General features: G+C 58.0%; 1 protein-coding gene across 2 annotated transcripts in view; it reads right to left on the reverse strand.

The window, feature by feature from the left end:
* The window catches only part of COL16A1 (collagen type XVI alpha 1 chain), a 51337-nt gene that overhangs the window by 29959 nt on the left and 7851 nt on the right, over positions 1-13527 (reverse strand). For both annotated transcript variants that reach the window (XM_040619170.1, XM_040619169.1), the window contains exons 11-38: positions 13157-13192; positions 12129-12155; positions 11037-11099; positions 10727-10768; positions 10557-10601; positions 10423-10458; positions 9982-10044; positions 9594-9638; positions 9413-9508; positions 9196-9234; positions 8535-8579; positions 8330-8365; positions 8081-8191; positions 7655-7690; positions 7393-7428; positions 7201-7311; positions 6797-6841; positions 4991-5026; positions 4837-4881; positions 4424-4555; positions 3638-3673; positions 3324-3431; positions 2885-3007; positions 2724-2777; positions 2468-2509; positions 2092-2127; positions 1949-2002; positions 1707-1775 (exon numbers count right to left, since the gene is read on the reverse strand). In XM_040619170.1, the coding sequence (XP_040475104.1) occupies positions 1707-1775; positions 1949-2002; positions 2092-2127; positions 2468-2509; positions 2724-2777; positions 2885-3007; positions 3324-3431; positions 3638-3673; positions 4424-4555; positions 4837-4881; positions 4991-5026; positions 6797-6841; positions 7201-7311; positions 7393-7428; positions 7655-7690; positions 8081-8191; positions 8330-8365; positions 8535-8579; positions 9196-9234; positions 9413-9508; positions 9594-9638; positions 9982-10044; positions 10423-10458; positions 10557-10601; positions 10727-10768; positions 11037-11099; positions 12129-12155; positions 13157-13192 (1647 nt within the window). The remainder of the gene's footprint in view (positions 1-1706; positions 1776-1948; positions 2003-2091; positions 2128-2467; positions 2510-2723; positions 2778-2884; positions 3008-3323; positions 3432-3637; positions 3674-4423; positions 4556-4836; positions 4882-4990; positions 5027-6796; positions 6842-7200; positions 7312-7392; positions 7429-7654; positions 7691-8080; positions 8192-8329; positions 8366-8534; positions 8580-9195; positions 9235-9412; positions 9509-9593; positions 9639-9981; positions 10045-10422; positions 10459-10556; positions 10602-10726; positions 10769-11036; positions 11100-12128; positions 12156-13156; positions 13193-13527) is intronic.

Genomic DNA, 13527 nt, shown 5'->3' on the forward strand with positions numbered 1-13527 from the left:
CTCTGGCACAGGAGACAAGGAGTGGAGAAAGCAGGAAGACTGGCATTTCCTGAGCACCTTCTGGGTGTCAGACACCGGGCCAAGTGCCTGTCAGACAACGCTGAGTGGGACACCCCCCCCCCAGCCCTGCAGGACAGCACTGTTCTGTTTGACAGGTGAGGAAACTCCAGCCTAAGGAAATTTTGTAACAGACCCCCCCCGGCGCGACTGCACCCGGCTACCGGGGGCCCAAGGCCCCTGCTCTCTGTCTCTCCCTTTCATGCTTGACACACATTCTATCACAAAGGTTATCTCAGATGACTTAGCAGGAGATAGAAATTTCTGCTCTTATTTGATCACCCAGGATTTGGAGACTCTGAAAGGCTGTCACTTGTCTGGGATCACACAACTAGCATTGTGTGTGGGGCTGAGATTGGAAAGCCTCCCGGGTGGGATTCAGCCTGAGGGAAGAAGGTCTGGAGAAGTCTGCCTTTCTGTGGGCTCTTCCACCTTCACACTAGGGACCCGAAAGCTCCATGAGGACCAGGACTGCCTTCGCCTTTCACCTCTGCCTTTCCCGTGGGGCTCCCTGGGACAGGCCGGGAGCCTGACGGTCCAGCTCTACTGGGCCATACAGACTGACGGCGTGGACCCGGCCCCTCTGGGCTTCCGTGCACCCTTGGGAGGACTCTATCAGTGATTGCCAAACTGGAACTGGAATTTCTCTAGGGATCCGTGAAGATAGAAAAGATAACTTTCACGGGGCTATTTTCCACAGCACCAAAAGCCCAAGAAAAATTACACACTTGCCCACGACCCGGCATGGCACAGGCTGGCTGAAAGGTAACATTTCTTTGATTTAGGCTAGAATTATACCATCTCGTAACATTCTAGTGGGTTCATGTGGAGCGGAAGCTGACTATTACACGGGTATTTGATGAATGAAAATGAGGAAATGCACTTATTATTTAATCTCTGCAATTTGTTCAATAGACACATCTTTCAAAGCACGGGACTCATTGGTGGGACGGTCATAAAGAGAGGTCTTTGAGGGTAATGAGGTTGGAAGTATTGCTGGTCTAGAGAGATCTGTGCTGTCCAGTAGGGTAGCCCATAGCTGCATGTGCTCATTTAAATTTAAATTAATTAAAATTAAATGAAATTTGCAATTTAACTCCTGAGTGACACTGGCCAGAGTTCGAGCCCTCGGTAACCACTTGCGGCTCGGGCAGAGCAGAACAGAACATTTTCATCATTATGGGTAGTTCAATGGGGCCGCACCCATTTAGAAGATCCCCCAAGGCCCGAGGTTTGAAGTGGGGGTGAGGGAGTTCACATACATGCTTTGAGTCAGACAGACCTAGGTTCAAGTCCTGACTCTGCCCCCTCGCTATCTGGCCTTCAGCTTCCTCATCTATGAAACAGGGACAATAACAGCCGTTCCCTTTCAGGGCTATTGAGAGGTTTAAGCGGATCTCTGTGGGTCTAGAGCTTAGCACCAGGCTCAGCAGTCACTGTTCCCGAAATGGAGGTGATCAGTAACGTCATTAGTCAGGTGCCCCCATCCAGAAAGTGTGGTCTTCCTTCTCGGAAGCCGTGCTTCTCTCCTCCCATCCCCCATGCCGCCAGGCCCCCCGCGGGGTCAGCCCTGTGCCCTCTTCCCAGCAGTAAGAGCCTTGGCCCCAGCAAGCCTCCAGCACAGAGCACAGAGCACAGAGGACCCTTACCGGAGGCCCAGAGACACTGGCACCAGGGGGCCCCACAGGCCCAGCGGCTCCTTTCAGTCCCGGAGAGCCCTGTGGAAGAGAGGACATGGAGGCTACCAAGGGCAATCAGGCAGGTGAGACACATCAGACCAGGTCTTGGGTGGCCCTGTGGTGGGCATGTCACAGGTCCCATGTGCCCTGTCCCCTCAGCCAAGGCACTCCAAAGCACCACAGGGCTAGTGCCCGACGAGGCAGAGGCTCACCTTGGTGCCTTTCTCTCCAATGGGTCCAGGTGGTCCCCGAGGTCCTGGAAGTCCCTGCAGATGGAAGCACAGTCAGCTAACCCTTATCCTAAAGCGGCCCCTTCCCAGCCCCCAGCCCTCCTCGAGGCCCAAAGCAGACGTACCTGAATACCAGGCAAACCCTGGACTCCCAGTTCCCCCTGCAAGTCAGAAAACACAGACTGGGCCACAGCTGCCCCAGCCAGCCTGTCCCACTGGCATACCCGGTCTGGGGTGGGGCATCTACCAGCCCAAACTCAAGAGAGCTCCCCAGGAAGACTGTGAGGATAAGAGAGGCAGGGGGCCAAGCCAGTGTCCTCCACAGAAGTAACGGCAGGCCAGGGCTGCTGCCCAATTCCTTATCCCAGAGCTGTGCCCTTGAGCATTTGAGGGCAGGCAGAGCTTTGTAGTTTTGGGGATGGATAGGAGTGGGCAGCTGGCTAATGGAAGTGTTGGGGGGGGTTGGGGGGCAGGTAGGCAAAGGGAAGCCTAAAAACCCACCTGGGGCCCTTGGACTCCCTTTCCTGGAGGCCCAGGCTCTCCCTGAAGAGGAAGAAGGACAATCCTTGACTTGAGATTCCCCACTCACCCTTAAAACCTCCCTCCCCAGCCTCTTCCCCCTTAAGTTCCCTACTTCCCCCTTCTCCCTACTCTGTAGCCGATCTTCCCCACTCCAGGCCCAATGGCCCTATGTATGTGCCCACCCCTACCCTCACCACACATACCTGCAGCCCAGGCTCCCCCCACGCACACATACCTGGATACCTTTCAGTCCTGGGGGCCCTTGAACTCCAGGTAGACCAGGCCGGCCCTAAATGATACAAGTGGCCCATGGGTCCCGCAGGGGAAACGGTGCGGGTGGTAGAGAAGACAAAGTTCAGGCAGGGAAAGACCAGAGGGCAGGCAGCAGGAACTCACCGGTTTACCAGGCCGGCCCACACCTTCTGGCCCCGGCTCTCCTTTGGGGCCAGGCTTCCCAGGCAGTCCCGCCATGTTCATCGCTGTCCCCTGCAGGCTGGGGCAGGCAGTGCAGCCATCACCCTGGTCAGAGATGGGCACAGCCAGGAGCTCAGAGCCAAGGCTGGCAGCCAGGCCAGGAGGAGGCATCAGAAAGGGAGTCTTTGTGCCCCTCTAAGAGCTCTGCCCCTCCACCTCCCCCACCTCAGTCTGGGAGATCAAAACAGCCCCTGACAGTCTTTGCTCTTCTCCCTGCCGTGAAGAAGAGCTGAGGCTTCTCCACCCAGTGACTCTGGTTAACTTGTAAGGCTCACAGCCTGACTCTGCAGTCCTTCACCTCATTAACTCTCAGCCTGATTTCTTTTTGTTCACACAACAAAACGTCCCCTGCCCGACTGACCTTTTCTCCTTTTGGGCCCACGGGACCCCGAACCCCAGGCTCTCCCGACAGTCCTGGCTGCCCGGTGGTGCCTGGCACTCCAGGATCTCCAGGATTCCCAGCATCACCCTGTAAGAAGCTGGGTTCAAGGAGGGCACACCCAGCTGGGGGCAGACTGCCCTCTTGGGAACTAAAGACACTCGGAGCCCTTTGCTGGGGCTGGGGCTGAGGCTGGGAGCTGCAAGGGAATAGAGAGTAGGCGCGGGGCAATAGGGAAAAGGAGGTGGAAAGCTCATCAGACAGGTGGTGCCCACCCATGCCCACGAGGTTCTCACCTTCTGCCCCTTCAGTCCATGGTCTCCAGCCTTGCCCTGGGGAGAAAGCATTTCTAGCACCCGTTCACTCACAGCGGACACCCCTACGTGTCCGGCACTGTGTTAGACCCAGGGACTACAGCAATACGCAGAACAGACCAAACTCTCTGCTCCCATTTTAGGGAAGCCATACTGTATAGATGCAGGGAAGAGACGAGCCAGGGTCCTGCCTGGATGACCCAGGGCAAGTTCCTTAACCTCTCTGTGACTCGGTTTCCTTATCTGTCAACAGGGGTGAGCAAAATGGCACTGGCCTGTCGCCTGTAGAGTCCCTGTGAGGTTTGATGTGCGGGTACACGTGAAGCAGTGCATGGCAAAGGGCGCACCCTATGCCAGCGCTGGCGGCCAGCCATCAAGCGGTAACGATAACGGGCCCCGTGGTGGCCATGGCTTCCTGCGCTCTGCCAAGTGTTTCACGCACACAGCCCGAGGCTTTCCAACCATGCCACGCAGAGGAAACAGAGGCACGGAGAGGAGAAGCAACTTGCTCAAGTCAAAGAGTGAGCAGAAGGCAGAGCTGGAGTTTGAACCCAGGCCTGTCTGGTCTCAGGTTGGTGCTCTGTGCGCCCTGCCCGACGGTGTCCCAGGATGAAGGACTGAGGCCCCTGAGGCCAACCTCCTCTGGAGACAGAAGCACCGACGCTTCCACATACTCCCACCTACTCCCCGCTGTCCAGGGAGCCCAGAGAGCCACGCAGGGGTCCCTCCCTTCCTTGGAGCCCCGCCCGCAACAACCCAGGAGCTCACCTGTTTTCCTGGCAAGCCGAAGCCTGGAGGCCCGGGCTCTCCCTTCTCTCCAGGAGGGCCAGGCAAGGCCACCATGTAGCTGTCCCCATCCTGAGGCCTGGACAGGGCTGGACATGGCTCACAAGGCTCCCCCTGCCAAGCAAGGACACAGGGTTGGGGGGCAGGGATCCTGGGCCAGACTTGGGATCTGGGGCCTGGGGCATCGAGCTGGGCCTGACGTAGCACTTCTGCTGGGCAAGGGATCTCTCAGGAGAGAGGGTGGGAGGACACGTAAGAAGTGAGCGTGGGGGCCATGTCACCAAGGTCTCGAGTGCCACGCTAAGCAGTGGGGAGTCTTGAAGGGCTTGAATTAGGGCAAGTGTGCGCTGAGGAAGTTCACCCTGGCCGCAGCGGGAGAATGTTCCCAGACTCACCTTCTCCCCTTTGATGCCTGTGGGTCCCACTGGCCCTGGTGGCCCCTGCGTGATTAAAAAAAAAAGCCATGTGTGAAGCCTAGCACCTGCCTGGACTATGCTGGGCACCGTCCATTCCTTCTGCCCAAAGCTGTCCTATGCCGAGCACACTCACCTGCTGGCCGGCTGGCCCTGCCTCCCCAAAATTACCCTGGAGCAAAGCAGAGAACATAGGGTCAGAGTGAGGCGGCGTGACAGGGGCTGGGTCAGTCCCAAACCACAAACCGCAAAAGTAGCCTGTGAGGAATTCTAGACTGACTAGCCTTCTCATTTCCTGGCGAGGGAAACTGAGGCCCAGAGACGGAAAGGGGATTTCCCCCAAGGTTCCCAGGAGAGTCTGTGGCAGGTTCCCGCCCCCAGCCTCACTTCACAGAATCCCAGCCCCGCACGCAGCCTTCACCCGGCACACAAAGATCATTCTTTCAGTTATCCGACAGCTATTCGCTGGACGTGCACGGGCCGAGGCACCGGGCGGAGGCGGCGAGCAGCGCATCAACCACCTTGTGGAGTTTGCATACTTGTGGGGACAACCGGAACCTTTTGAAGTCACAGCAGCTGTAAACCGTGATGAGTGTTGCGAAGGGAACAGGCAGGGAGATGAAACAGAGGAGGCCGTTTTGGACAGGGTGGTCAGAGAAGTGTTGACCACGACTATTATCAGAAAGACAGGAATCAGGCCAGCCAGCGAAAGCAGGGGAGGGTAGAGAGGAAGAATGTGCTAGAGAGTGGGAGCCAGAAGTACAGAATCTAAGAGTTGGTCCAGAGGGGAAGGAAGCCACACATCTAAAGCCCGAGAACCAGGGAGAGGAGAGCCAGCAGAAAGGGGGCAGGGGCTGGTCGTCCAGGGTCTCGTTAGGCATAGCAGGACGTTGGTATTGAGTCTGTCATGAAGGGTTTTAAGCAGGGAAATAGTGAAACCCGCGTTCTTTTTACAAGGGCACATCATGTTAGCTGCCGGACGACAAAGGGGCCGTGAATGGGCTGCGGTGGCCGCAGGCAGGGGAGCCCCGCTGGGGCTCAGACCACGGGGGCACTCGTGCAGGTGGAGAGGAGGGGGGGCGGGGGGGCTGCTGACAGAGTTGCTGTTGACAGAACTGTCAGATGGAGGCGAGGGTGTGGGGCAGGCAGGGATCCAGGAGGCTGCAGGTTTGGGGCCGGAGGGGCTGGGGACAGGCCATTTACTGAGACAGGGTAGCCCGAAGAGGAAGCCGCTGGGAGGTGGGGGTACAGAAGCTCCCGCTGAGCACTGCCAGGTGGGGTCTGCCTGACAGAGGGGGTCTGAACACACATTGTGGTGTTTGTCACCCTCGAACACGCATCCCCCCCCACCCCCCGGCATAGAAGCCCTCATGTGAGGAACACTGTCATTTGTCTCTGCCACAACTGTAAACACAAATGGCAACACGGGCACCGAAATCGGGTGACCCAGCCGAGTGGCGAAGATTATAGACTCCAGCCAGATTCCTAGGCGCAGATCCCAGTTCTACTCCCAAACAGCCATGTGACCTTGGGGAACGGACTTGGCCTTCTCTGCCTCCAATTCTTGATCCGTAAAACGAGAAGAATGGAGTAGCTCCCCCATCGGGTTTTAGGAGGGCGAAACAAGTGAATCCATGCGCGAGCGCTTGCAGCGGCGCCCGGCACATGGTAAGTGGCAAAGGATAGTTAAATATGGTTATTTTATTAAAAGGTAGTCTTATGTGTGCCTAATTGTTTTAGATGATCAATAAAATAAAAATACAACAGCAAGGAATTCCCTTGGAGAGCACGAGGGCTCTCACAGATAAGTTCGTTGACTTCCATCTGCAAAGCACTGATGAATTTTTTTCACTGTGGATTTGATCTCTTGTCTGTCTCGTCCCTATTTCCTGCCTCCCTGCCAAGAAGTCCTAGTGTCCCTGACAGCTAACTCAGATCTCACCTTCTCTCCTTTCAGCCCTGCTGGCCCTGGAGCCCCAACTTTCCCCTGAAAAACAATCAAGTCACAATTAGAGCCTCTTCCCACTCCCACCCCTGCAAGACACCATGGTCCCAGCAGCCTCCCAGAAAGAGAAAGGCCAGCCTGGAATGACGAATGCCACGACTGCAGGCAGCTAGGCAGTTCCTTCTGTTATAGAGCCGGGCACATGGAGGTTCTAAGAGGGAGCCCCCGGAGCAAGCAACCTGGGGCAGTGTAGGGATGGAGAGGGATACGAGGCTGCAGGCCTGGGACACCTGCTTCGGGGCCTCCTTCCTGGTCTCTGCCTTGAGACGCAGAGCGGGAGGAGAAAGGGAGGTCACCGGTGTGGCAAAGATGGGCTGGACTGAGCCAAGCTAGTCACTCACCGGAAGGCCAGGCAAACCGAAGCCAGGGGAGCCCACATCTCCTTTGGCCCCTGTGGAGGGCCCAAGATGATGGGTCCCTACAGCTAAGCTGCAGGACAAACAAGAGTCTCCCTGGGGAAGGAAGAGAAAGAATCAGAAAGGCTCCCAGCAGTCATGGGGTGGGGGGCAGCCAGGGGACCAGTGGTCCCTTACCTTCTCTCCTTTGGCGCCTTGGATGCCAGGGTCTCCCTACAGGGAGAAAAGGTTTATGGGCTGAGGCTGGGCCTGTTGGGGCACCCCAAACTTCCTAGCCATATGTAAGGACAGCAGTGTTATACACCACAGACCCTTCAAATACCCAGGGGTCCTATGGGGTTCAAGGTGGGCACCCAGAGCCGGGGCCCATCAACCCACGTAATAGATGGAGGAAATTAGGCCAGGCTAAGCTACCCTACTGAAAAGTTCCTGTACCTACCCGATCACCTTTCCATCCAACAGCTCCCAGGCCCTCCTGAAAGAAAGTGTGGATGAGGGAGTGGAGTGGGGTGGGGAGTCAAGCCGAGGACCCTAACCCAGCCCTGCCCTCAACCAACACCCAATCCCAGGAGGAGGGCACAGCCTCACTCACTATAAGGGCTGGCTCCACCCCAGCTTGCCCAAAAGGCATCTTAGAGCCTCCTCAAGAACCCTAGGACCTAGCCATGGCGACCTGGGTGACCTTCTAGCCCAGCCCTAAACTCTATGGTTCAGCCCCCCTCCCATCTAGAGCCAGGACTCTCTGGCAGCAATCTCTCTATGGCCAAGAGGAGTACCCAGTCCCTCTGTCAAGTACCCAGCTCCTTTCCAGGATCATGCTCCCAGGTTTTTTGTGGGGCCCTTCCACGGCCACCTGGGCACTCACCTTGGCTGGTGCAGGATCACCTGGCTCCCCCTTGGGCCCTGGCTTTCCAGGGAGCCCCACGAAGTTCTGGAAGCCTTCAGGCAGCGTTGGGCACACTTCACAGGGGTCACCCTAGCAGAAGGGAGAGACCATGAGTGGACAAACAAGGGGGCTCCTAGAGAAGGTCCAGCGCCCCTGATGCTCAGTGTTGCCTTCAGAGGGGGGCTCCTACTCCCACCCCATCCTGGTACAACCCAGCCTGGATCTCACCTTCTCTCCCTTCAGCCCCGGCACCCCTGGTTTCCCCTGTTGGAGAAGAAGCAGTGAATGTTAGTGATTAGTGCAGGGCAGAGGGACCAGTATGCCAAGGGAGGGCCCAAGGACCTAGCCCCCCCTCTCTCTGAAGGCCTTGATAGAGCAGCCCGGGGCATGGTGGGCAGCAGCCCCCCTCCCCCTCCAGACTGGGCTTACTTACAGGTTTCCCACCAGGACCTTCCTTTCCTGGCACCCCCGAGCTGCCCTGTGGTCAGAAGAAGGGTTAAGGGGGAGGCTCCTGGCCACGACCTCAGCCCATTCACCCCATCCCCATCAGTCTCTTCTCTGAATTGGCAGGATGACCTCAGCCAAATCTCCCATCTCCTCCTGTTCGGCTTGGTCAGCAAGCACCCCCCGTCTGCTGCCTGTCCTTCTCCACGTCTAACCTAAGTCCTTCTGCTTGCAAAAGTAGGAAGAATATGAGGCCTCTGTGTACCCCATCCCCAGTGCCTCAGGTCAAGAGGAATCTGGGTGATGCCAGAGGAACCATAGCAGACAGACAATCAGACGTTTCCAGGGCTTTCTGCTCATCAAGGCATAAGACCCTAATATGAGCTTGGGCCCTGCAGGTGTGGCCTTTCTGATCATCGCTAGACTTAGGCCTACCTGTCCCCATCCTGGAACCCAGGCCAGGGCTCCCATGTCATCAGGCACTGGGATGGGGACAGTCCCCACTGAGGGGCCTGGCTGAGCTGAGCTAGGATCCTCAGCTGAATGCCTGGCTCCTTCCGCCCATGCTTGGCTGCTGCCCTGGGTCCCCTTCTCTCTCCATCCACCACGCAGGGAGTCTCCCCAGTGCCCACACTCCTGCCTATGTTTACCTTGTCTCCCTTCGGGCCTGGCGGGCCGCCTGGGTCCCCCTAAGGGCAGAAACAGTATCAGGTAGAGGCCCCTCAGGGGCCCCACATCACGGCGAGACCTCCCCGAGCCCCTTCCCCCAACCAGCACCCCCAGGACCGAGCCTTATCTCCCCAGTCTCAGCCAGGCAAGAGAAGGGTCTCTGAGGAAAGAACAGTAGGAGGGGCCAGGAGTACTCACCGGGGTCCCAGGAAGTCCTATCCCAGGGGGCCCAGGGAGGCCAGGGCGCCCAGGCTCTCCTGCCAGCCCCTCAGGCCCAACAAAGCCAGGGTCTCCCTGGCACGGACATAAGGTAGGTGTGAGCGAGCCGTCGCCTCGGCCCCTCCACCCACTCTCCATCCCACAGACACCCACAGCTCACCTTCTGCCCTTTGGGCCCCATGACGCAGATCTCCCCTGGCCGGCCCTGTGGGGTCGGGGAAGGCAGAAGAAAAGTCTGAGGCCTGGCACCTCCCTGGGGTAGCAGCCACCTGCCCGCCCTCAGTGCCTCTCCCCAAAGCCAGACTCCATCCCTGTGCCCCGAGGTCATCAGACGTCAACATCAGGGCATTAGAGGTCAGGGGCTCTTAGGCTGGGAGCCAGGGGCCCTGGGTTCAAATGCTTTTCTGTCCCCTCCTTTCTCTACCTCCCCCTCCCTGGGTTTCTGTTCTCCTGTCTCAGCAAGACTAGCAGGTTGGACTCTGTGGCCAGTTCCAGCATTGTGCCAAGGGCCGTGGGGTTGCGGGGAGGAAGGGACCCAAGCACCGTACATCGCGGCCTGGCTTTCCCGGCAAGCCCTTGACGCCTCCGTCTCCCTTCTCGCCTTTCTGGCCCTGGGGAAGGAGAAGGGGAAGTGACTGGGGTTGAAAGAAGGGGCTGGAAGAACCAAAGCAGTTCTATCGGGAGGTAGGACCACTGCCTCCTGACCCCTAGTTTCGGCCTCCGCTGAGACTGAAAGGCTTCAGTCACTCCAGGAAGGTGGGCAACAGCAGGAACCCCTGAGCCAGCCAGGCCAGTCTCAGGGAGTCTGTGGCATTTCCCTCGGGGTCTGGTGGGAATCTGGACAGGGCAGGGTGACTGGGAGGGACAGAGAGTCTTACGTGGGGATGGTTCCCTCCATGCTCCAAGAAGATTTTAGACACCTCCCTCCTCAAGTCTGAAGGGCCCACAGACCTCCCTGGCACCCTCCCCTCCAAATCCAGGCCCATTACCTTCTGGCCTGTAGAGCCTGGAAGTCCTGAGGGTCCCTGAGATAAGGGGGGGACACAACAGAAGGGGTGAGGGAAGGAGGGAGAGGCTGGGCCAGGACCCCACTGCCCTGCCCTAACCCCAGTCCCACACTCACCAAGGCTCCTGACTCCCCCTTCTCTCCCTTCGGGCCTTCTGCACACTGAGCGGGGAGATAAGGTGTTGAGAGGGTTCCAGGGTCACCTCGTGGGCTGCCAAGGGCACAGCCCCTTCCCTGGGGGCTGAGCCCATATTGGCCTTGAAGCAGGCCTTGCCTCCAGGTCTTACCTGAAGCGGGGCATCCGGGGAGATTCGGACACAGTCACTGCCCTAAGGGGAGGGAACGAGGGATCAGAGTGGGACCCTGTCTTGAGAAGGATAAGCTTAAGAGTCCCACAGTCCCACTGGTCATCTTCTAGGTCCCCCTTAAAAATAGAGGCTCCCATACACTAACTCCTAGAAAGACCTTACCCATCAACCCCCATGAGGGCCAGGCTGCAGGAGTTTGGCCAGCGGATGGGATGGTTCACATGCCAGCCCCCCCACCCCGGGTCACAGCCTGGCAGGGCCCCGCAGTGGGCATGGCTGGGGTACTTACCCGGGCTCCCTTCTCTCCCTTGGGGCCTGATGGACCAGGCAGGCCTCGCTCACCTTTCCCTCCCTGTGAATGAGATCAAAACAGGGGCTGGGACCAGGGGGAGCACACGGGAGCCCTGAGGAAGGTCTCCGCAGTCTGTCTTCTCTACCCATCCCCCACGCACGCACGGGTGTGTAAATGAGCACCGCCTGCCCCCACCCCCAACCATGCACACAGCATACGGATTCCATGTGCATTCATCCATATGGCCCTCCCACCCCCAAGAGGCTATATTTGGCAAATCTATAGTCTCACAAAGAGGGTACTTTCCCCACACCCCTACCGAAGCACGCGAGCTCGCACGCAGCTCACCCAGGGCCCATGGACACACGTGCACACATACACACATGTGGGGTCGCAGAACCACGACGGCGTTAGGCTGCCTTAGCTCGAATCCTGCACCACCACTTACTAGCATGTGACTCAAGGGCAAGTCACATCACCTCTCTGAGACTCAGTTTCTTCATCAATAAAATGGGCTTCCTGTCAGCCCCGACCTCAGGGGGTTGTGGCAAGGAAGAAACGTGACACGAGGCAGCCCCAGGAGTTGTGTTATACACTCTTGGGTGTGCACAAGCACACAGTCCCATGTTTACACACACGCCACCCGCCCGGTCACTCACAGGCTCGGTGGTCCTGTCGGGCCCACGGGTGCAAGGGCTCATGCCCCCCGCCACAGGGGACCACACACATGTGAACATGTGTCCCAGGAGGCACACAGCCAGACCCCCTGCAATCACTCCGACACCCCCAGTCCCACATGGGGGGCACAGCTGGCTCTCAGGTTTTTCTGAGTAAAATGATAGCACCCGCCCTGCAGGATGCTTGAGGGGGCGGGAAGGGGATAGATGGGCAAGGGGAGGCCGGAAGCCCGCTCAGAAAAGCGGCGCTCTTAACGTCCTTAGACACACACAACCCCCTACTCTCTCCAACACACACACATACAGGGCTGGGTACCCTGATAGAAACACACAGCTATGGGGCCACATGCCGTGGGACAGGCTGGGACTGCCAAAGAGAGCAAGAGTGTCCTGTTCTCCGTCTCGGACTCACCTTGGGTCCAGAGGGACCGATTGTGACCTGGGAGGCAAAGAGAACATTATATCTCAGAGACGGAGGAAAAAACAGGGACACAGAGAAGGTAAACGATTAAGCCAGGGCCACACAGCATTGTGGCAGGACCCACAGCCTGAATCCAAGACCCCCAGCAGACCAACAGCTCTGCCTCTAAGGCCACCCAGCAGGCTGCCTTTATATCCTAAGGCTGTCAGACTTGCAGAGGGGTCTAACCTACCTTCTCTAAACTCCACCCCCTGGTTGTTAGGATTACAGGGCTGCTCGGTTGCCATGGTAACTCCTGCATATCTGGGGACCATCAGCCTTACCAGATTGGGTGGGGGGCTAGATGGAAAGAGGGCCAGGCAGCAGGGGGGTACTTCCTGTGTTCCCCTAGGTCAGGGGGCTTAGAGCTGAGGGCACCCGGGGTTGTGCCCTTTATGGACTAACGTGGCATGTCAATTCAGAACGTCAGGCTATGGGAAGTAATGACTTATGCTGCCCACGGAAGAGGCAGAGTTGGGTACTAGCTGCGCTCGTACCGAGTTCCTCTCCCTTGTCCTTCTGGACTCCCAGAGGGAGGCTGGACCAGAGCCAGCTAGAGAGACATAGGAGGAAACATCCTGAGCCAACATGGGTTTGGGGGCCAGTGCTGGGCTGTGTCACCCTGAGTCAGCTTTCCCCTTCTCGAGACCTCCAAGGTGATGTAGGAAGCCTTCAAGCAGAGCTGCCCCAAGTTCAGGGGAGTGGAAAGCCGGGATCAGCAACCAAGGTTCTGGTCCCACCAGCCACCACCCTGTCCCCATTTCACCCTGGATCCCAATACATTGCCCAGATCACAAGGCATGAGGCTTCCTTCCATGCAGCCCTTGGTGAGGATGGGGTGGGAGTCAAGCCCAGCTCTGGGGGATGTTGGGGAGGGAGTGTGATAAGAACACAAAAGCTCATTTGTCCTTAACCAGGAAGCCAACTAACCCACTCCCAGCCCCCGCCCGCCCCACCCTGCACACCCTCTATTCACTCACATTGCTTTCCCGGGCACCATGGACACAGGGTGGGCACTGCAAGGGAAGAATGGGCCAGGCGGTCAGTTCTGAGAGCCCGGGACCAGCCCTCCCCACCCCATGCCTCCGCATGCACACAGCAAGCACACAGAACATCACATGTGTCCTGGGTGAAGTCCAAGGGAGCAGGAAGATAGGAATCTCACTAAACAAGCCTCATCGCTCAATTCCCAGCAACCCAGAGCCACGCCATTCCTCACATGAGGAAACTGAAGCCCAGAGAGGAACTGCAGTGCGATCTGGGTCACACAGCGTGTGGGGGCAGAGTGAGGCCCAGGATCTGGGGTCTCAAAGCCAAGGTCTGGATTCTTCCCATGATGCCCTGTGGCCCT

The sequence above is a fragment of the Ursus maritimus genome, unplaced genomic scaffold (genome assembly GCF_017311325.1).
Source record: "Ursus maritimus isolate PB19 unplaced genomic scaffold, ASM1731132v1 scaffold_32, whole genome shotgun sequence".
Taxonomy (NCBI): domain Eukaryota; kingdom Metazoa; phylum Chordata; class Mammalia; order Carnivora; family Ursidae; genus Ursus; species Ursus maritimus.